The sequence below is a fragment of the Rattus rattus genome, chromosome 2 (genome assembly GCF_011064425.1).
Source record: "Rattus rattus isolate New Zealand chromosome 2, Rrattus_CSIRO_v1, whole genome shotgun sequence".
Classification (NCBI taxonomy): Eukaryota; Metazoa; Chordata; class Mammalia; order Rodentia; family Muridae; genus Rattus; species Rattus rattus.
This window is the reverse complement of record NC_046155.1, coordinates 57,122,759-57,144,934: the sequence shown is the minus strand read 5'-3', so window position 1 is coordinate 57,144,934 and position 22,176 is coordinate 57,122,759. Positions and strand designations below refer to the sequence as shown.

The window sequence follows — 22,176 nt, the reverse complement described above, 5'->3', positions numbered from 1 at the left end:
CTAACTTCATTAGAGGCTAATGTATTTCGATGCCAGGTCCACGCCCAGACAGACGCGCCTTACCCCTCACAAGTCAGAGCCTCTACAACCAAAAGACTGTTTGCCTGAGTAGCTTGCGGTGCCACACAGGCATCCTTTGATTTTGTTTCTCTTGGACATCTGTGCTAATCACCGGTGCTTTGCCTGGCAACTCATGAGCACCGGGCATCAAGGACTGCCTTGTCTGCAGCTGTACTTCCTTCCCAGCTCCCCGACACGATTACCTGTGTCTGTGTTGATACCTCCATTTCAGCCACTGGCACCTGACTGCCTTTCCGCACCCCTCTGACGTTCTCATCCTTGTATTATTTTTTCCTTAGACCCCTTTTGGAATGAAAGTGGGATTAACTTAATAAAACCACTCATAAATGAATGCTCTTACCACCATGCAATGCCCTCTTACACCACAGCACCAAGAAACAAGCAGCAAGTGGTCAGCACCTATGACAGACAAATCCGTGTTGACAGATACTCGTCCTCTGTGAGCCAGTGCTGGGCTTGTATCAGGGCATTCGGATAAATATCCAAACAGAGAGAACAGCGAAGTCCTTTACATCATCCTGCTGTTTGTTAGGTGAGCTGTAACAACAACTATCTGTAATAGAGACGGGGTAAGTTACACTGGCCTGGCCTGCAGTAGAATTGTTCCAGTTGGGGCTCGGTCTGTTTGAAGAGAAAGGCAAAGGGAGACCAGCTTCCCCTCAAAACTGCGATTTGAGATCGGCCCGGTAGCAGACTAGTCGGAGCATGGCATGGGGAACTGGGTGGTCAATGTTACTACAAGCTTGGGGAAACATGTCCCAGTCTGTGGCGGCTCCCCGTCTCTCCAGTCACTTAAGGACAAACAGCGGGGCAGAGGAAACGGAAAGGAGCATCTGTTTTAAAGGCAGGCCGGCTAAGACAAGATGTTCACCTGGCCTTAGCAGTGTTTCTCTCTCACACAAGTGCTACGAATGTGCCTTGGGATAGACATAACTCTTAAGTGATGAAGCCACAGCAAAATAACTGACCAGGTAAGCACCCTAATGCCAGCCCAGAATGCACTCTGGTCATAGTGGTTCACCCGAGGACTGTGCTCACCAATGGGTAGGGATTTTTCTTAGAGGGCTTTCCTTATTCATTCATTCTCATATTCGTGCACTCTCTCCCTCCCTCCATCCTACCTTCCCTTGCTTAGAAAATACTTAGTATCATCTATACGGAGATGAGAAATGACTGTGGGATGTGATATGGACGTGAAGCTGTTTCAGGGCTTGCACACCTATGACAAGTGGATTACCTACCCTCCACAAACACTGGAGTTGCTCACTGGCAGAAGCGATCCATGCATGGTGGCCTCTGCGGAAGCACTCCCAGATGAGTTTAGGACTGTGATACAGGCTATCATTTGCCCAACATATAACCGACAGTGGTCTGGAAATCATGCTTAACTTACAGGTGACAATCCTTTCATTGTCCATGAAGTAAGGAAGGAGTTATGTGGCCAAGTCATAAGAGCCCCATTTAACTCAGAGCAACCCAGTAGGGTGCTAGCAGCCCTGGCAACTCCCTGTCAGCCGACATCCCAGAGCTGGAGAACTACTCAGGACCATCATGGGGGCTTGTGTAGAACTCACTCGGACAGAAGGGCTGCGAACATGTTAATGAAGTTCTTACTCTCCCAGAAGAGAGGAGAGACACCCTCCTTTAGTAAACAGCACAGAGGGTCTGCATGCCTCTGCTCACTATGGTTATACAAGTGTCAGAAGTAGTCAAGAGCGCTAGAGCAAAGAGACCTAACCCACACTTGCAAAACAGAATTAATGTCCTGCTAGAGAAAAGAAAATGTGTAGCCCCTCCCAACTACAATGGCACATGAGTCGGGCACACAGGAGACACACAGCTAAGCTTACCTTGGGGTTAACAAGTCATCCCGGCAAAGGGCAGAACCTTAAAGCTTAGGTGAAAACAGGAAAACTGTATGGAAAAGGTGAGCAAAAGTCCACATCAAATACTTACATCCCACAGTCCTTTGCAAAGCTTTGTGGTCACAGGGAAGGAAAGAGCATTTTTAACTGATGAAAGGCAAAGATGCTTTCAAAATACCAGGTACAGGTAGATGACCCAGTCCAGCCAGCACACCTCACCCAACGGTTAACGTCTGCTTTCAAACCACGTTAGTATGCCCATATGTGTGATGATGTAACATGGAACCCTGGTGCACCTGTTTTCACTGTCCTAGAAGTGTATGACACACAGCAGTGACCTGGTGGAAGATTTAAGAAGTGTAGAAGAAAGCTGCTTGGTGCTACCACTCACACTGCTTTTCCATCGGAAGAGGCAAGGCTGGCTGTGTGTGCCGGGAGGTAGCTCAGGGGCAGGAGGCTTGACAGAATCCCATGCCCATCACAGGAAACCAGAAAACAAACAAAGTATCTCTCTAGGCTGCAGACCTTCAACCTGTCAATAACCACAGCCCACCCTTAATAAAAAACCGCCATGTGTCTCTTTTAATGTGTGATGTTGAGGAGAGTTCAAATCACAGCATAAGAGAACCCATCTAAACAAATCAATCTGTCTGCAGTTAGCATATCGTCTAGCGGTATTAGTCAGTCAGGGAAGCACACGGTTGAAAAAAAAATCACGTTTTAATTCCCCATGAGTAAACTGACAGGGATATAAAATCAGCACTGACAGACAGGGGAAATAGTCAAGCCCAGTGAACCTACAGAAAGAGAATTGTCACCACGCCGAGGAAGTATCCTCACCTGCCTTCCCACCTCCCCAGGCCCACTAGTAGCACACGTGCAAAAATACAATAGGATACAACTACTGCAATTGTTACTATCATTTTCTTTTGCCCTCAGGTGGGGAGCACCTGACAGCTACATGCCGAGTCATGCTAACAAAACTAAGCCTTTCGATTTCCTTAATAGTAAAATTACCATTACTGAATCATTATCATAAAAAGTGCACTCAAGTACATTACCACTTATTTTAAATAAACACCAATTTTGAAACAATCAACTTTGAAAACCTGCATAAGTTTTTTTTTCTTAAATCCCTGATTACATTTCTATTTATTCACCATGGTAGTCTGAAACATTGTATTTTTAGAAACTACCACTTAATTTCCCCTAAAAACAAACAAACAAACGAAAAAACAAAACAAGAAAAGACCCATGTAGTATAGGTCCTCAGTGAAGGAAGAAAAACAATGTGTGCTTGTTACGTATCTTCCCTGTGCATAAGAACGGGCATTACATATGGTACTTGTGCCCTGTGAATGTGTGGGAAAACACAGTTAACTCATGGAACAGAACGGGTAGTTTACTGAGGCATCCCTGTTAAATTCAAGGTTTGAGCATCTGTCCAAGTCTCTGTTGAGGCTGCCAGGATATCACCCCTGAAGGACTCTGTAAGCCTGGGACACAGGGTCACGTTTTCCACACAATAGTCAACTGTGCTCAACTCAGACCTAAGAGACCATGATGCCACCTCCTGAGCTCAGAGCTGGCCGGTCTCGTGTACCCTACAAAATGGAGACTCTACAGGACCCACTAATGTCCTGACTGCTGCAGTTTCCCATCAGAAGACCAGACTCAAACAAGAGACTCTTCCAGGCCTTTTCTTTATATGGAGTCTTGCTATGTGACCCGAACTCAAGCTCAGGCTCAAGTGATCCTCTTGCCTTAGTCTCCCCGTGTGCTGGGCTTGGATTAGAGGGTGCCCCTTAAGATAATTGTTAAGTTTGGTGGTCTCTGTTTATCCAGTTACCAGCAACCACCTTTAATTTTCCCATGAATAATTTGATGAGTGGTAAGCACGTTCCCTGTAAAGACACCAACATCTGAGTTCTGCCACAGTCTCAAGAAAGTCATACTTCATATAGAAACTAGAAAGAACCCTTACCCCTGTAAAGATTAAAAACTACCCAGAAGATGCGTTTTGCTAAACGGCTTACTTATGTTCATAATTGCTACTTACAAAGTGATACCAGCAAAGAAGTGTGTGGAGCAAAGGAATGTCCAACAGTTCTTGACAGTACACACAGATGAACCACGTGCTCATCGAGAAGGCCCCGCAAACACGCCAGCCTCTGGTTTCAGATCAGCAGTTGGAACTGTCCGTCTCTCCCGTTTTCCCACCACTGCTGTCTTCTTTGAATTCTGGTTGTGTTTCGCCTCTCTCCTCCTCCTTGCCTTGGGTTGGGTCTTTCTCAGCAGCCTGGTCTTTGGTTTGGGGTTCATGTGTGGAAACAGGATCTAAAACTACAACCGGCTCAGCTTGGTTTTCACTGCCCACACATTTTCTCCTGTATCCACCTTTACTGGGAGGCCTGTGAGAAGACAGTTAAATAGAAAGATAACTAAGCAGAAGAAAAGAAAACACTTGATTTTCAGATTCCCGGATTCAGAAAAATGACAACAGAAATGGTCCTAAGTCTAACCGACATGCACAACATGTAAGTCTTTGGGATGCCAGCCATTAAAAAAAAAAAAAAAAAAAAAGGCAGCAGCAGATAATCTGATTATATAATAGGCACAGAGGGCCAGGAAAGAGAAAGCAGATAGAGTCAAAGCAATTAATTACGGAAGTAGAAAACGTCAACTGTACCTACCTGCTTAATTGCTCGCGCCTCTAGGAAGTACACAGCCCCTGGCTCCACTCTGCAATCCCAAACACTGCCCACGCTGCCTCTGTCCCACCAGCCTAGCTCAGCAACAAGGAGCCAGCCCAGACCCCCCACTACCTCTTGCTCCCAGTACAGCTGTTTGCAGCTTAGCTGAGAAGAGGTTGCATGGAGAGGGTTGGGGATCATCCTGGCTCAGTGATGGACAGACAGAGAGTGGCAACCAGCTGTGCCCACCACAGCCATTACCACCCAGGAGGGAGACCTGACCTCAGGAGGTGGGTGGAGAAAGGGCTGAGGAGAGCACTCAGGGAATGGGGTCCGACGCCAAAGTGTCCAGAAGCTTCCCTAACCAGGAGAACTTGGTTCTTGAGAAGTTTCTTTCAGAATTTTCTAGAGTGGTTTTCTTTCCCTCAGAAGTTGCCTCCCTTCTGATGTAAGAAGCTATTGTTTTTCATGCCAGGTAGGCAACAAAGTTTCCTTGTGGGAACAGAGGTGTTCTTCAAATATACTCTGTTGCCAAGTGTTAAACTGTGGTTCCCAAATCCTCTCAGAAGTAATGGTGGGCACACCCTGGGAAGGTTTCAGGCTGCTGGGCTTGCCTAGAGGGAACACAGCAGCTGCAGTGGGCAGGGCCAAGGCTCTCAAGATGATTCTGGTCTTCCCAGCCAATGGCCCATTCCAGGTTGAGACTTTCACCCTAGAGAACCAACTGTGAGTCAGAGCTGTGAGTCGGGACACGGCAGCCGCACCTGATATGTGATGGAGAGGTACTGCCTAGCGCCTGCTCACTGATCTACCTGCCCCGACCTTTGTCAGACACTGACTTCCACTGGCCTGCCTTCTTGAGCAGGTCAGATCGTGTGACAGTTCCTCTCTTACATGCAGTGTTTCTCCTTTTCTGAATTCAACACGGTTAATTAGGTGTTTGTTTGACTCTGATAACATAAGGGACAGGGACTGTTGAGTTTTGTCTAAGACTCTACCCCACCCCCACCCCCAGCATCCACATAGATCATGTATAAAGTAATCAAATGAACGAATAATTAATAGCAGACTAGAGAAGAGCCTGAGTGAAAGCTTGGGTGAGAGTAGAGCTGGAGGTCTCATCCGTACATGGAAACAGAACGAGACATCTATTTCAGAAGATGACATGCATGACCTGCTTGCAAGGCACAAAAGCCTGAACCAGAAAACCACAGTTTTCTACAAGCTCTAACCAAATGCCTGCAAGACATTCTCTGGCTGGCAGGCCATGTTAAAGACACGGGAGAGGAGCAGAAGGAAGGAGATCCTCAGGAATGGACATGCCAGAGACCATGACGTTGCTGTCCGTCTACCTTAGTCCAGGAAACATTTCTCAAAGCACCCACTACTATGTCCTAGAGGGCAGGTTGGGGTGTCATTTCCTTGGTAGTACCTGTTTCAACTTTCTCTGGTCCAGGCAACATCTTATAGCTTATCAGAAAAGCAGAGCCACCTAAAAGAGCTGTTAACGGGAATTAGATTCAGGGCAACAGAGGACACGGTGCGAGTCGGCCATGTCTATGCATGAAGCTCGGCGTTCTGGCAGCCACCAAGGCAAGCTGGCTGTAAACTGGCAGAGACTGAGGACAAACTAGAGATGCATCTTCCTGTGACAAGGGCCCATCAGGCTGACGCACCTACCCCACAGGACAAGCCGAGCCCTACCACGCGGAACCTGCACATGCATCTGAGCTGGAAAGCGGGCAAGCTGGAGAGAAAGCTGGGAGGAACGACAGAACCGATCCACAGGCCAGCCACTGTTAACATGTGAGTCCGCACATTATACCCTTCATAAGCTATCCCAGATAAGCTACACATGAACCTTCTCATGGTTCAAAGAAAAACGTTATTAAAGCATCATCACCTCACGTATGCTTGGGACACTTTTCTCATGGCCTGGAAACAAGCATACGGGGAGTCCCAGGAGGTGAAGCTGCAGCTTAGCTTAGCCACATGGAAGTCTGCAGGTCAGCTCCCGTTAGCTTGCTCGTGAGCCTGCTGCTGTTGCTAGCCAGCATGTTGGAAACATGCAAAGGAGAGAATCTCACTCTGCCGTTTGGAGTGAGCAATTGCCATAGGTCCATACAAACCTCTGCTGCTCCCGTGGACTACTGTGGGCGTTTTCATGCCCCCCGTGTATCTGCAGGCCAAGGGTGGTTAACATCTCCTAGCAAAAGCTGTCTTCGTCAGCTGGGAATTAGAGCTCTCCAGGAATTGCTTTCAGCATCCTGTGGCAGCAATGCAATTATTTAGACTAAGTTAATTAATGTGGGAAGACCCACCCTGAATGTGGGCAGCACCATTCCCTAGGCTTGTATCCCGGACTGAATAGTAGAAAGAGCTGACTTGTAGCATTCATTGTCCTCCAATTCCTGACTATGGATACAATGTACACAGCTGCCTTGACCTCCAGCTATCAGGTCACCGCTGACACAATGAACTAATACACAATCACACTCATCACCCAAAATTAACCCTTTCCCCCTTAAGATGCCTGTGTCAGAGTATTTTATCAGAACAATGGAAAAGGTAACTAATACATTCCCAATCCCACATCCTTTGGGGACAGTGCTGAGAACCTAGGCCACTGTTCAAGGAAGCCATGTGGGTCTAGAGGTTTGAACCCAAAGAAAGCTCAAGCAGTTGTACCCCAGGGGCCAGGTCCACAGTGGCACCTTCTTCTTCAATTCAGCATCTAAGGACAGTAACTGCCAATAAGCAATTAAAGTTCACACTCATGAAGGAGCCACAGCCACGGCGGCCTTTCTCCTGATGCAGCAGAATCTGTAAAGCAAAACTGCTGAGTCACAGGGAGAGGGGGGGGAGGGGGGAGAGGAAGGCTATGCACGGTCAGTCCCTCCCTGTCAGATGCAGACTTGGGGAGGACAAGTGAAACAATCCACCATCTACCAACATAGATAGAACCTGCATCAGTAGTCTCCGGGTCCAAACAGCAGAATCTTGTAGTTATCCGAGATCCATTATAATAGACCTTCTTCATGGATCATTCTGGATCACGTGCTGAAAGGTTGTTTCAAGGAAACTCCCCTACTCCACCACCCCTGCCAGAGCAAGCCGATTAAAAGCTAGAATTTGAGACCTTAATCTACAACTCTATTACAACTGACAGCTACTTTCCCTCAACTGCAGGAGAACCAGAACAAGGGACTCTGGTAGGTGGGCTTCCCTTGCTGGTAAAAGAAAAGACCTGACTCCAAACCGAATCGGTGTAAGAAGGATCGGAAGTGTTGCCGTTTCACCAAAGCCGAAGTTGGTAAAGGGATTTGTTATTTCTCAGACTGTGTCCCAGGGGACAGAAGCAAAGCACCCCCCCCCCAAAAAAAAAAAACCCCGGTCATTGTTTGCATTCAATGAAGTTCCTTTCAAAATCAACTTTCCACATCTCAATTATATTCGACAACATTCTAGCTAACATTTCGGCTGCGATTCAAATTAACTAATGCCCCAAAGAGCCCCTAATCGACACGGTTCTGAGCTCAATTGAATACAATCAAAGCTCAGGAAATGAAGGGGGGGGGATGCTTATTTCATGCAAATTCTGAATATCGCTCAAGCTTAATTTTACTGATAATATAAAGGTGGGACATTTTGAACATTACAGAGAATGAAACCTTTAAGCGGTGAGAGTTATTTTATAAAATGCTACCTCTGAAAAGCTGATTGCCAAACAGTATAAAAACGGTTTGAGGCATAAATGCCAAGTTCATTTCTATTTCACTTCTGAGGTAACTATCTTTCAAATCGCAACAGCTGGACTATTTAACACAATCTGGTGAATCACAGTGTAGCGCTTCTCTGGTCTCCCAGTGGGACGTCTGCATTAGTCTGTGGCAGCCATCCAACAAATGACGTACAGTGGCCGGCCTGAACTCTGTTTCATTTACAATGAAAACGGATAAAACCACAATCGTATTTGCCACCTTCAAGGACGGAAAATGGAAAAGATTTAAATTTGTCTTTGTAAAGTAGTTTTCTGGGAAAACTCCAAAGAGGAAGTCAGTTTCTATTTCCCTAGTGTAAAAAAAAAAAAAAAAAAAGAGTCTTGCTTTGCCTTCCAATCCCTACAGAGAGCAGTGTTGAAGGGAATTGGCCTTACTGAAGTTGATGGTCATTGTTTCTTTCAGAAACTCTTGATTTTTTTTTCCCAGAGCTTTCCATGCGGCCAGTCCAAAACTTCAAAAACGTTACATTCCAGACCTAAGCTGAGAATTTCTAGTCACTACCAAGTCTCATACTCGTGCCACTGGAGTCAGGACACAGCTCGGTGGCTCTGGCTTTGTGTACTTACTTTTTAAAAACTGCGTTTCAGCCAAAGGACTATATCGGTTCCGTCAGTCTGACTCTGCTTTGATTTGTGGGAAGACAGACTTAAAGTACAGAAAGTGTTCCGTACGTCCGGATTAGCCAGAGTCCCTTTTGTCACAGGTAACAATAGCTGAGGAAAGACCCTGGGCCCACATTCAGGAAATTTACTTTAGTGTTTTAGCAGCTATGCCGTTTACATCATAGACCATGGTGGTCCCTTTCAAGGCTGGGCCAGCGTGTTTGTTCGACTAGTGTCAGCTAGACCAAAGACGATTGATAGACTCTGATCCTGGACAGCCTTCACTGGTAAGGCCATGTAGGCAGCCCATGATCCCACTACAAAACACTCATGACACTTTCTTTTTGGTGGCTGGGCTGTTTAAAAAAAAAAAAAAAAATATATATATATATATATATATATATATATTTATGTATATGCGTGAGTGTGTATGTATGTATATATAGATTTTAGTCTTTATAAAAATTCATTTAGACCACAGGTATTTAAAAATGGAGTGCCACTTACAAGAAATATGTCAAAAGACATACAGTCTTCCACAGAAGTCTCCAGAGATAACACTGGCTCCTTTAAAATCAGGGGTGGACAACGTGCATTTTCACAGGTATGTATTTTAAGTTCTCCTTTCAATTTACTATATTTTATACATTAAACTTTTAAGACAGGAATCACAGGAATCCAGTCTGTTACCTTTTGTATACTTCCATGACATGATAAAGTATATTTCAAGTGAAATGTCTTTCATCTGTGTTAAAAAGTTCGGTTGGCTTATCTCAGGATCTGAAATTGCGTTCCCAGTCTCTTGGAAGTTACTTTCCTTTCAATTAAAACAAAACAAAACTTCACTCTACCCTATGAAACACAAATAAAAGGAAACATAAATACTGCTAAGAAATGTTAAAAAAAAAAAAACTCTACAAAGTACCAAGGGCAATTTGCAGAAATGATACATTTTAGACAAAGTTCTATAAAATTCCAGTCCTTGTAACTGAAAGCAAACATTAAGAGGCAATTAATTCTTCAAGAGAATGGAGAATTACTTGGTAGTCCTTTAGCAGTAATTTTGAGATTTACTCAACGGTATTTTACCAGTCATTTTGTTTCACAAGGTGTAATACATCCTGAACAATTAATCTGGAAGAAGTTGCTGTCTGTACAGCCCCTCGGAACACAGAGACAATACTGACTGCTGAGCTTTCCGGCAGTCCACAGGATAACTCCTTGGGGGGGAGAAGAAAAGACCAAGTGGGGGGAATCTCAGCTTCCAGAGCATCCAGTTGTTCAGCTAATTTTGTTGTTAAAACTTAATTGTCCATGTACCGGCACACACGGGGCTCCATTGTGGTCCTGCTCTGTGGAACAGAGCCGTTTCCTGCAGTGTCCGTACACAATTCAGCAGTGCTAAGATTACAGCTGAGCGCCCAGCAAATCCTTTAATTGTATAAGAGCATCAGATTAGGCAGGAACGTCCATGCAGCTCATTCTGCTAGTAGACTCTTCTCGGAAATAAATGTTTAAATGTTTACTAAGTACCGGAGCTGCCCTTTTCCCAATGCATTCTCCCAATACACACACACACACACACACACACACACACACACACACACACACACACACACCACACACACACACACACACACACACCCCACACTACACACACAAACACACACACAAATACACACACACACCACACACACACCACACACACATACCACAGACACACATACACACATACACACCACCCACACACACCACATACACACCACCCACACACACAAATAAAAACACACATACACACACATACATAGCACACACACACCACACACACAAACACCCCAAACACACACACACACACACACACACAACAACACCCCAACACCACACCCCCCCAACCACCACCACCACACACCCCCCCACACACACACACTCACATACTCACATCCCAGAAAGAAAAAGGAGAAGGGGGTGAGGAAGAAATGGAGGACAGAAAGTGACCAGAAAAAAGCATACTCCTTTTACCACAGGGTCTGGAAACTTCCCTGGCTTCCATTTGGATAAAAGGTTGACCCGAGCCTTTCTGAAGAAATGTTTACTTGGCCAACAAGACAAATCCACGTCCTACAGAGATCGCTGCTAGAGAGGAAGATTTTATGCAAAGTTGATACAGACCCCACTTTTCCATTTCATTTTTCAAACATTAGATTCACACTAGAATAAATAAAATTGAAGAGGTGAGTTAGAGGTCAAACAATGATTTAAAAACTCAATTCTATTTTTAATTAAAAACTTGAAAGGCATTTAGATTTCTTTTCCCTGTCATGGAAACGTTTGACTGGTCACACCAACCAAGATGTGCCTAAAATTTCTCTTTTATCAGCTACACTCTAGTATTCAAAAGATGGCTCAGACAAGATGAACTCTTGCTGGAATAAATCTGCATGGGGCCAAATGTTACAGGTATTTAGAGATACCACAGATCTGGAAATTAAATGTAAATTAAAATTTCAAAAAATGGCTTCAATAGAAAGGAACACTTTTCTATTGAAAGCAAAGTCCTGTAATTGCTACATGGGTTTGTGGTTTTCTTTTTTGTTTTTAATTCTCCAAGGGCACAAAGTGACCTGTGCTGAACCTCCCAAACAAAAAAAAAAGCAAGCTAACTGCCGGCCTGGTGCTTCAAAGGGATATTTAAAAGAACCTGAAGCTTCCAGTCTGGGGCCTCCAAGAGCAGGGTGCACTGGAAATGTGTTGGGTAGAAATGACCAAGAGAAGAAGGGCACCCTGGGAAATTGCTACCTCTCACTCCATTGTCATGGGAGTGAATCCTTCCTCAGTTCTTATCTTCAGTGCAAAGTTTCAAATGAAAAGCCGCTGTAGGGGTTGACTACCGTTTACCATAACTCAGTGGAGGACACTCACCCTCTGGAAAGTAATTAGTGGAAGCCGTGAACAAAGCCCACTTCAAACCAGCAGAGCCATTTCCAGACGAGGGCAAAGGCAAAGCAAAATGGGGCCAGCGGCAGGGTCCTCACACCTCTGCTTGGTTTGTGGGACAGAGGCCTATGGCGTCCACCCAGTTTGTCCCCCATGCAAAAGACCCATTCGTCCTCCCTCTTCACTAACAAAACAAGCAACATCACACACAGCAGTTTGCCTTCAGATTGCCACAGTGTGTTACCATGTCCTAACTAACGCTCCTTTCTGGCCCACTGCTCAGAGTCAGATATACTCAGTGTATAATGTATTTGACTTAAAAGAATGAAGCAAGTCTGAAACACCTACAATAGCAAGTAAGTGAATAAATAAATAAATAAACAAACAAATAAATATAAATAATAAATAACAAATAAATAAAATGTGTAAAGGCGGGTTGGGGAAATGGCTCGGTAGGTGTTTACTGTGCAAGCATGAGGATCCCAGTTCAAATCCTGAGGCTGTAGATACTGTATGTGCCTGTGACTCAGCACTGGAGAGCAGAGACAGGAAGAACTCCAGGTCTTTGCTGGCCAGCCAGCCTGGGCAAAACGGTGAGCTTCTTCTGATTCAGTGAGGAACTAGATCTTAAAGTAATGAGGTAGGAAGTGATAGAAGATATTCAATATCCTTCTCTGGCCTCTCCAGGTACATGTGCCAAACACACGCACACTAACACACACACACACACACACACACACACACACACACACACACACACACGAATGCCCTTTTATTGGAGGAATGGAAAAAATTAAAACAATCTCTCCCCTCTTATAATCTAAGACTGCTTGCTAACCAAATTGGCTGTTTCCAAGTGCTTCGTGCTCAGGATAGACTTAGGAAGACAGTAAAATACTGAACAGCTGATGCTATCTGAGTGTGTATGGTCAATGTGACCGGATGTGCACAGAACAGGTCCCAAGGAGCAGCACAGCTTCAGTGCGCACTCTTGTCAACCTCCTCTCAGCCTTTCCCTAACCGTTACCACACTAAGTGTAGTCAACTAGGGTTTGAGAGACATGAGCTTTGCAGAAAGAATTGAGTCTAAAGTTATCTGACCCAACTATCCATCAGAAGTATAATTCTGGTCAGTCTGTCTGGTCCACTGAGCCTCTGTTTTCTCCTGTACTAAACGGGAACAATGCCCAGCCTATAGGTTTGGGATGACTAAAAAGAACATATATGAATAACCGGCTAATGACTGTCAGTGAGGCACAGTATCAGTGACTAAACACTGCAGAAGGAAATCCCAGAATCCTTAGTCCCCCCTGGGAAATGGTTTCAGCACCCACAGTCGCCACCTGTCCACACAAACGTCCTGCCGGCTAAGGTTTGGGCACATTCCTCTCCATGGGTGCTATTCTAGTGCGAATGCCTACTGATGAAGAGGTTACACGTACATGATGGAGTGGTGTGGGCTTTCCCCAAAACAATGTTTTCCCAGTTCAGTCCACATGTATCCATTGAGAACGTGGAATTTATATGTGTTGACAACAGAGTTGAAATGTCTGGGACACCCCGCACCAGGATTCAGATAGATGACATGGCCACCCAAACAGGTATTTTGGAATCTCTTAGTCACTGGCTTAGCTTATGCTCCTATTTCTGAAATACTGATAGATTGCCCACCTTTCACTATCCATGCCCTGTGGAATGAGGAACCCTAGGTGGTGAATAAAGGCTGCAGTCTAACTGTAGAGCGCAGTGCTCTCCTGGACATGCATATGCCAGTGCCGGTATACACGTGATGGTTATTTTAAGAAGCCTGATCCGATTTCCAAAGCCAAAGTTTTGTAAACATGTGTTAAATACATAGTGGTAATTGAAACAGAGATCATTTTTTTCTGTTGATGAAACTGATGTTAACTCTCTTACTGGACCAGTAGCTGGTCTCTGAGGCAGTGCCTACCTCTCCCCTCCTTTCTCTAACCGGAAATAAAGTCAGAAAAAGTTGCCTCTGTGGCCAGGTATCTCTAACCCAAGTGGATCTAAACATATTTGAGGCAATAGTGACAGAACTGGACTGAGTAGATGGCCCTAAGAGTCTCAGTAGTTAAAGACAAACCATTTTCACTTGGACGTGTAAGTTCGGAAGAAGTGTTTAAAAGAATCCATTATTGTAGACCTTTGGGTTTGTACATTAGGATAAGTCTATAATGCATGATTGAGCCTGTCATGGCTAGAAAACAGGTATGTATTTTTGGTTCCTTATCTTAAAGGTAAACACGTAAGGAGGGACCATGTTTGTTAGGGATGATTGAGGTGTTGGAGATGGAGAAGATTCAGGGGGCATGTCTATTACACTGGCTTCAGGTTTAATTTAAATGAACCAAACAGAAAGCCAACCCAGAGAAGTCACATGGTTTGAGGTGCCCATCCGACGATCAAAGCTACAAACTCGGCTTCCAGGTCCACTTTTGTCCTCGATTATCTATTATCCCAGCGACATAATTTTAATATGAGATAGGGAGGAATTGTATATTCCATAAACCAGCTAATCTACATGTTGGCCCTACAAAAGAGGTGTCACCACACTCAACTTACAAAAGGAAACGTTTGTCACAGATTGTCGCTTGCCAAAATCATAATGACAGTGGTCAGTAAGGAATAAGCAGATCGAAGACCCTCGGGACCCTTGGCTGGTTGACACAGAGCTCAGGTCTCGGAAATGACAGGGCATTGTTGGCCACTACAGACAGGTATGGGGAAGGCCTGGGTTAGGAAAGTAATCACTTGTTTGTGTCCAGTCTTCTCTTGCCCTTTGCAGGCGTAAACTGCAAACAAGGGCAGAAACACACCCGGCAGTTTTTCTGACTTTACCTACTTGGTTAGCCTGTTTCTAGGAATCATATATAGCTGCCTGAAAGTGAGAAGCTAGTTTTTTTTTTACTAAACTCCTTTTTTTCTCTTTAGTACTGAGAGTCCTACCTGCTGATCCGGTTGAGTCGAGGAAGCTTACTCCGGCTACGCTGTGTAAGGTTAATCCAGATCAGCAGAAAGGGACATGGGGGTAGAAACCAGGTAGACACTGGCAATTGCTGAATCAGTTCTTTACCTTTCTCAACGTAAAAGGAAATTTCTTTATACTCTTCCAGTTACAGGTAACAGAAGCTGATAGAAGATGCCCATCAGAAACAACACAAGAGATTTGTTTTTTTACAACTATCGTTAAAATAGAAGCAGAATCAATTAGAATCTCTTCCCCCAAGCTCTTTTCCTTTCTTTTTTCCCCTTAAGCCCCTCAACAGTATAGGCTAGTGCCATTCATTTCAATGAATTCTTGTATTAAAGACTGAAACTAGCGCCTACTTTCTTGATAGGTACCCAGGACACAAACGAATAGATTCTGATTTTACAATCTTTAGACAAGGGCTTGTTCGACTACCTAAAATCCACATGTTGACTTGTGTTTTTTCCGAGATAGCATGAAGGTTTCCATTTTCCTGTGCGGAAATCTCGAGGCTTCTACTTTTGCCTTCTAACTTAGTCACTGGTAAGCTAGCCAGCACAGCCCCACTGAACCAATCAGGTGAGCATCTTGAGGTCTTTGTGTATCTTAGAGGCTGATGAGCAGACACAATGGCGAAGATGTGTGGTACTGAGCTAAATTCAAACAATCCCTCATCCTATAAAAGGATGTTTTCCTGAACCAAAGAGTCCAACCAAACAAGCCCCAAGAAAGGCTGCGGTCTGTGAGTACCAATGCTGATCGATGAGAAGACTGAGTGTGTCCTAGGGAAGATACTTGCTCACCCAGTCATTTATTGAGATCCTACCCCGTGGCAGGCACGATTTCTGATGTGTGAAATATCACAAATATGGAAAACAGACAAAAGTAAAAATTTTACCCTCGTTAAGGTTTACATTCCCGTAGAAGGAGAAAAATAACCCATACGGTATGGTACACAGTAACCAGTGTGGGGGAAATGGAGTAGAGTGTAGTGGGGATATGTGGGGTTACAACTTTGAAGCACTCAAGGAGGCTACCTTTGATGTTGGTTCCTGAGGGGAAAACTGAGGGTTTGAGGGGGATGCTAGCCTGGTACCTGTGTGGGGGTGTGTGTGAATGGGGCATTTAGCCTTGTACCCATGGGGGGTGTAGGAGTGGGGGATGGTAGCCTTGTACCTGAGGGGGAGGGGTGTGTGTGGGAGTGGGGGATGGGAATGGGGATGCTACCTTTGTATTGTGGGGGGATGTGAGAGTGGGAGATGCTGTCCGTGGTGGGGTGTGGGAGCCAAGGAAGCCTTAAGTGATGTTTAAAGAACATGAAGTCCCGTGTGGATATATGTTGTTACTATGCACATGACCATGTTAAGGATCTATCAATTGGGGTTCCCTCCTCCCGAGTGTTTACAGCCTGAGACTGCTGCCTAGAGAGACTCCTATGGATACTGGCCAACCTCTCCCCCGTGCTGCACACACACAACAATAAATGAGCAGGGTTCCAGGCTGTGAGTAATCGGTGCCTCTGTCAGCCTTACACAGCCCAGGCCAGCCAGTCTGTCTGTGTGTCTTTCCTTTCTCCGCTACTTCATTACCCCACATCAGGTTTCCTGGACCTTGCCTTGCAGGACATGGGAAGGAAGGACATTCTCGGCAAAGCAGGCACAGCAGACACCAGGCCCCAAGAGCAATGGTACTTGGACGAAAAGAGTAAAAGAGGGGTAGAGCAGGGGGTGGGGGTGGCGTTGAGGACAGGACAGCAGGGACTACAGCAAGACATGTGCGTGTGCACATGTGTGTGCATGTGTGCATGTTGTGCACACCCATGCAAGCTGGGATAATCGTATGCATTACAGGACATGAAGACTGGTACCCTCCCCTTGACCTTGATTCCTGTCAAGGGTGGAGAATGCCACTCATCCGAGAAACATCATGGTGCTATTGCCACAAACCAAAATGAAGGGTTGGTTACTAGAGTGCAAAAACACATTAACTAACGGGGACAAGTACAGTGGCACATATGTAGGAAGATGTCATGAGAAAAGCCGTCACTCTGGACTCTAACCTCAAAAGTCCACTGAAAAACAGTGAAGGGCTGGGTAGATGGATCCGTGGGTAAAATGCTTGTTGTGTGAAAAGCTGTACTCTGTAGTTTGTGTATGTGTGTGTGTGTGTGTGTGTGTGTGTGTGTGTGTGTTTGTGTGTGTGTATCTGTAATCCCAGCACTCTGTGGTGAGACTCAAGGTAGAGAACTTGCAGACCAGCCAGCCTGGTGGACATAGCAATGAACAGAGATCCCACTTCAAACAAGGTGGAAGGTGACGTCTGACATCTGAGCTTGTCCTCTTACCTCTACACATATACTGTGACATGCTCACTCTCTCTAGCTTGCTCTCTCTTGCTCTTGCTCATTCTCTCTCTAGCTCTCTCTCCTGCTCACTCTCTCTCTTACTCTCTATCACTTGTGCCCTCCCCCATCCCTCTACCACAACCTCATTTCTAAGTGTTCCACTTGCCCAAGTCTAGGAGATAGGGCAAGGTGTTTGTGCCCACCTCGGTGGTTAGTCTAATTGAATGGATCTATTAGTCAAAGCCAACCCCAAATGACTCTTAAAAACAACCCCTTTGGTTCCTAGAAGTTTCTGGGTTCCTGGCTGATAACGTGGAATTTTTACTTGTAGGACCTGAAGCTAAATCTGTCAGTTATCACGAAGCTAAGTTCCAATGTAAGTGAAGGGAAGTCAATAATTAGCCTGAGTATGCACAGAGTTCTCAGATCCCGTCTAAGCTCTACTGAAAGGATTCTTTCCCTTTTCCTTTTGGATTTATTTAATTTATTCAATCTATATCTCACTCATTACCCCCCTCCAGGTTATCTTCTCTCACAGTCCTTCCATCTTCTCCCCTCCCTTTCTCCTCTGAGTGAGTGGGGGCCCCTGGGTATCCCCCCACTCTGACACATAAGTCTCTGCAGGGCTAGGCGCATCCTCTCCACTGAGGCAGGGAAGGCAGCCCAGCTAGAAGAACACATTCCACGGACAGGCAACAGCTTTTGGGATAGCCCTGCTCCATTTGTCTGGGATCCATGTGAAGACCAAGCCGCACATCTGCTACATATGTGCGGGGAGGCCTAGGTCCAGCCCGTGCGTAAGGGATTTATTTATTTTTTCTTATTTCTAAATGACTGTTAATGTGAAAACACACGGCACTAGAGATCTCAGCCAAACAATGGAGTAACGGAAGACGCGAGCATTGGGTTACCAAGTTTAAAAGTTAATACAGCTGCACGCAGTACTTAGATTAGTGCTTTAAGTAGATAAATTAAGTTGCAATGTGTCTCTTAAGCAGTCATTGAACGAACAAGATGGGACATAAATTGAGTTCCACGTCAGCCTTTCTGGCATCTAGCGATTCTCTTCTCTGTCAGCACACGGATCCCTTTCACCGTCAATTCAACACACATTTTGCAGACCTTGGGCCTGCAATTATTTCATTTCCTTTCTTGGAAATGTAATTTCCACTTACTTTTGGAGAATAAAAGGCAGACAAAGGGGGAAGGAGCAGCAGTATTTTCTGATTAAGATTATCTGTGGAAAACGGTGGGGTGGGGGGTGAAAATCTATACGCACATACTGAAGCATTTCTCAGAAACTAACTTGTCTCTGCCAAATTGCTTTTGTGCTGGATATTGGTTCGAATGCTGCCAGATTGCCGACGTCGAATTAGTGTTCAAACAAATTTAATAGCAAAGGCGAAGAATGAATACAGATCATCTTTCTGGGAGGTGCAAACACCTCCCAGCAAAGGAAGGAGACAGAGCTGTGAGACTATGCGCTTTAAAACCCACAGTGAAATTAGATAACACGTAGATCAGCAAAGATGGCTATTCATTCCAAAGGAGATAGGATCTCAATAGCCCCACGGGAGGAAGAAAATACCAGTCGGCAAAAATAGATCCACAATGAATTTCAACTTCGTTTGTCCAGGTTTCACCTTTTAAGCCAAGACAGTGAAAAACTACAAAAGGAGGGGGTGGATGGTGGGGGGCAACTCTTTCTCTGACAGAACAGGAAATCAGAGGTTTAATTAACTGTGATTACAAGATTCGGCTGATCTGATTGGCCTCACCTCTTCCTTTTCATTAAGTGACAGTCTAGTTGACATTCTGGCAAGAGAATTAGTGCCCGAGTGTAGACCAATTTCAAATGGAGCTTGCCATTGTTATAAAACAAATTGATCCTCTTCTGCACCGGCCTGAAACAAGTTCAACAGCAGGCTTATACCTAACAAGGTGCCACTTGGAAATCGGTCTCTAGAGGGAACCCTGTATGTGGTACACAGTCGGTCTCTGGAAAGAACGGGATGAGGGGACATCTTTCAAGGGCCAGAAAAAGAGTCTGGACAAACACAGGCTCCAAAGGAGTCTGAAAGATGGCGTGGTTTCTCCAGTGTTAGGGAGCTGCTAAGAACCTAAGCATTTCATGTGTAAAAGACGGGTGTCTCTGGGGCGGAAATACCGTCCAGGTCAAGTCTTTATCTAGGAGAACCCAATGACTCCACCAACCAGTTCAGGGTGTGTGGCATTTACTATGGAGCTGGAGGAAATCACCAAGATGGGAGCCTAGAAGCAGAAGCTGGCTCACAGGAGGGAGACGGGGTATTGGCAGGCCGCACGGAGGTCTTTCGGAAGAGCGACAGTCAAAGGAAGGCAGCATTCATTCGTCTACATTCTACTTAATGAAGAACATTGTTACTTACTGAAAGGTAACCTTGGAATTCGTGCATCCTTCCAATTTACGGGGCCCTTCACCTGGCTCAGGTGTTAGGGGACACGGATTGTTGAATTCTGCCTCCAGAGTTTTCTTGTTCAAGGCTGATTTTGTTACACTGGATACAGAACCCAACACTGGCATGGACTTGGACTCTGAGGTGGCTAATATCCCGGTAGGACCTTAAAACCAAACACATACCTCAAGTTTAATAATTCTGTGTGATGCTTATCAACGGTATGAAAGATTAGCTGAAAAGCCCACGGGAAGCAAAAAGGCCAAGTTGGTCAAAAAGTTTTAGCACACACGAAAAGAAAAAGGAAAGGTCCCTACTGGAAGTCTGCTTTGCTTTGAGGTAACTCTACTTTTAAAGGCACCTGGATCACACTGGGAAATTGTCACAAGAGGTCACAAAGTCCCTAGCCACCCTGCTTCATTGACAGGTGCTGGGCAACACCACAATTGTGGAAACTTTCTTCTTCTTCCGAATAGGGCTTTCTGACTGCCCTGCTTGAACCATTTTGCCTCTCAAGAGTTAATTCTTCCAAAAACTCAGCTCTGCGTTTTAAACAGAAAATGGACTGACGTCAAAAGGTTCTCTCTAAAAGGCTCATGAAGACTTCTTGAGCATTAAACAGCGTTTATGACCATTTTCATTTTAATGTGAATGAGCAGTAAGTGGATTTATTGCCTCTTAAAGAAATTCGGACACAAGATTATAAAAATTAAGTGGCAAAGAGTTTGGGCTGTTTACCTTCTGGTCTCTGCTGTTCTTTGGGACAGGACTTAATGACTACAGCAAGGCTTGCTACTGAAATTATTGGCACAGCACTCTAGCTCTCCTGGGCTACCGCTAAGCCTCGCACCGAGTGGAAACTAGGTAGCATACCTCAAAGGATATCTGTATTAAAACTTTGGAAGGAACACTTTTAACAGAGAGGCCGACTAAACAACTCACAAATATGCAAATCATATAACGTCAAAATGAAGTTAAGAACACAAGCTTGAAGGACATCACTGAGGAGAGACCTGGGAGATTAAAGATGTCCCGTGGCTCTGGTGGGGGAAGTGCTTGCACGGCAGGCATGGAGCCTTAGCTTCCATCTACAGCACTGCGTAAACTAGACGTGGTGGTGCTTACCTACAACCCTAGCACTTGGAAGATGGAGGCATGAAGATCAAAAGTTCAAGGTTATTCTTGACTACATACAGTGTTGAGAGAAAGAAAGGAAGGAAGGAAGGAAGAAAGGAAAGAAGAAAGAAAGAAAGAAAGAAAGAAGGAAAGGAAGGAAGGAAGGAAGGAAGGAAGGAAGGAAGGAAGGAAATAATATAAATTGGTATTATACAATCCAAAATGCTAGCGGATCCCTAATAGTAACAGCTCAGGAGATACATTCTTCTCTGTGGCTATGACTATGGCTGGAATATCTATCTCAGAGGAACTGAAAATTTGCTCAATTCTACTGGACTCTTCCCTTAGCCCGACTCCATGGTGCAGACCCCCCAGGTCTGGTGACAGGTCTGACTTGACTTCATCTGTACCAGCTGCACAAAGAGGTGGTGTGTTGCCTGAGTGCTTTGTTCGGAAAGGCCTTTCCCTTCCAGCTACACTTAGCCTTAGGTTACATGGGGGATGTGGAAGACAGCAAGAAGGGCGAAAAGCTTCTGGAAAACAGGGATATCAAGTCGAATCCAGGATTTGCCCTCACCTCCGCTCTGTTTTGTCCTTGGTAACTTGACAGCAGCACTAGACAGCGTCAAGCATGCCTGTCCTTGTGGGAAGATCTCTTTCTGAATACACCCACGCCTACTGCTTATTTCTGCAGCCGAAGCCACTTAGAGAGGAGGGCAGAGGGCTCAGGCAGGGCTTCTGCTTCCCTTACGTGCAGAAGGAAATGAAGAAGGCAGAATGTTTGCAATGGTGACTGCTGCAGCCTGTGCTTCCTGAGAGCCTCTTGCTGATCTCCGACATGTCAGTTTGGCAGGCCACCAGGCTGGGCAGAGAAAGGGAGCGGCAGCCAGACTCAGAAGGAAAACTGAGCAAGACCATGCAGGAGCCTGGGGTCAGGTCTCCAAAGCCTGGCTGCTTCCTGAGGTTGCCTTCCTCTACCTGTTCCCTCCCCTACTCCCTATAAGTCTTATTAGTGTACAAGAGCAGTGTCACAGGCCCACATGCCACGAGCCCACGCGCCCACGAATGTCTGCTCAATTGTGAGTCACCCCCTCAGAATATTCTGACTGGGAGTAGTTTTCTGATGGCAGATCATACTTCTTTGTCCATGTACTAACTAACGGATCTACCGAAAAAGAAATGAAAACAGGACCGAACACAGCCCAGGCTTGCTATGTACTTGAAGATGACTGTGAATTCCTAATCCTCCCGTCTACCTCTCAAGAGGGATTATGGGTGTGTGCCACCATGCTGTCTATGTGGTTCCCAGGATCAAACCCAGGTCTCTATGCG

The 22,176-nt window shown here is 45.3% G+C and overlaps 1 protein-coding gene across 3 annotated transcripts in view; it reads right to left on the bottom strand.

The window, feature by feature from the left end:
• Positions 1-2,647: 2,647 nt before the first annotated feature.
• Shtn1 (shootin 1) overlaps positions 2,648-22,176 on the bottom strand; it is a 104,330-nt gene continuing 84,801 nt past the window's right edge. The window contains exons 16-17 of one of the 3 annotated variants that reach the window (XM_032892230.1): positions 19,702-19,894; positions 2,648-4,357 (exon numbers count right to left, since the gene is read on the bottom strand). In XM_032892230.1, the coding sequence (XP_032748121.1) occupies positions 4,129-4,357; positions 19,702-19,894 (422 nt within the window). In that variant the 3' untranslated portion in view covers positions 2,648-4,128. Of the gene's footprint in view, positions 4,358-19,701; positions 19,895-22,176 lie in introns of those variants that run through there. The other 2 variants (XM_032892234.1, XM_032892233.1) reach the window with 2 other exon arrangements.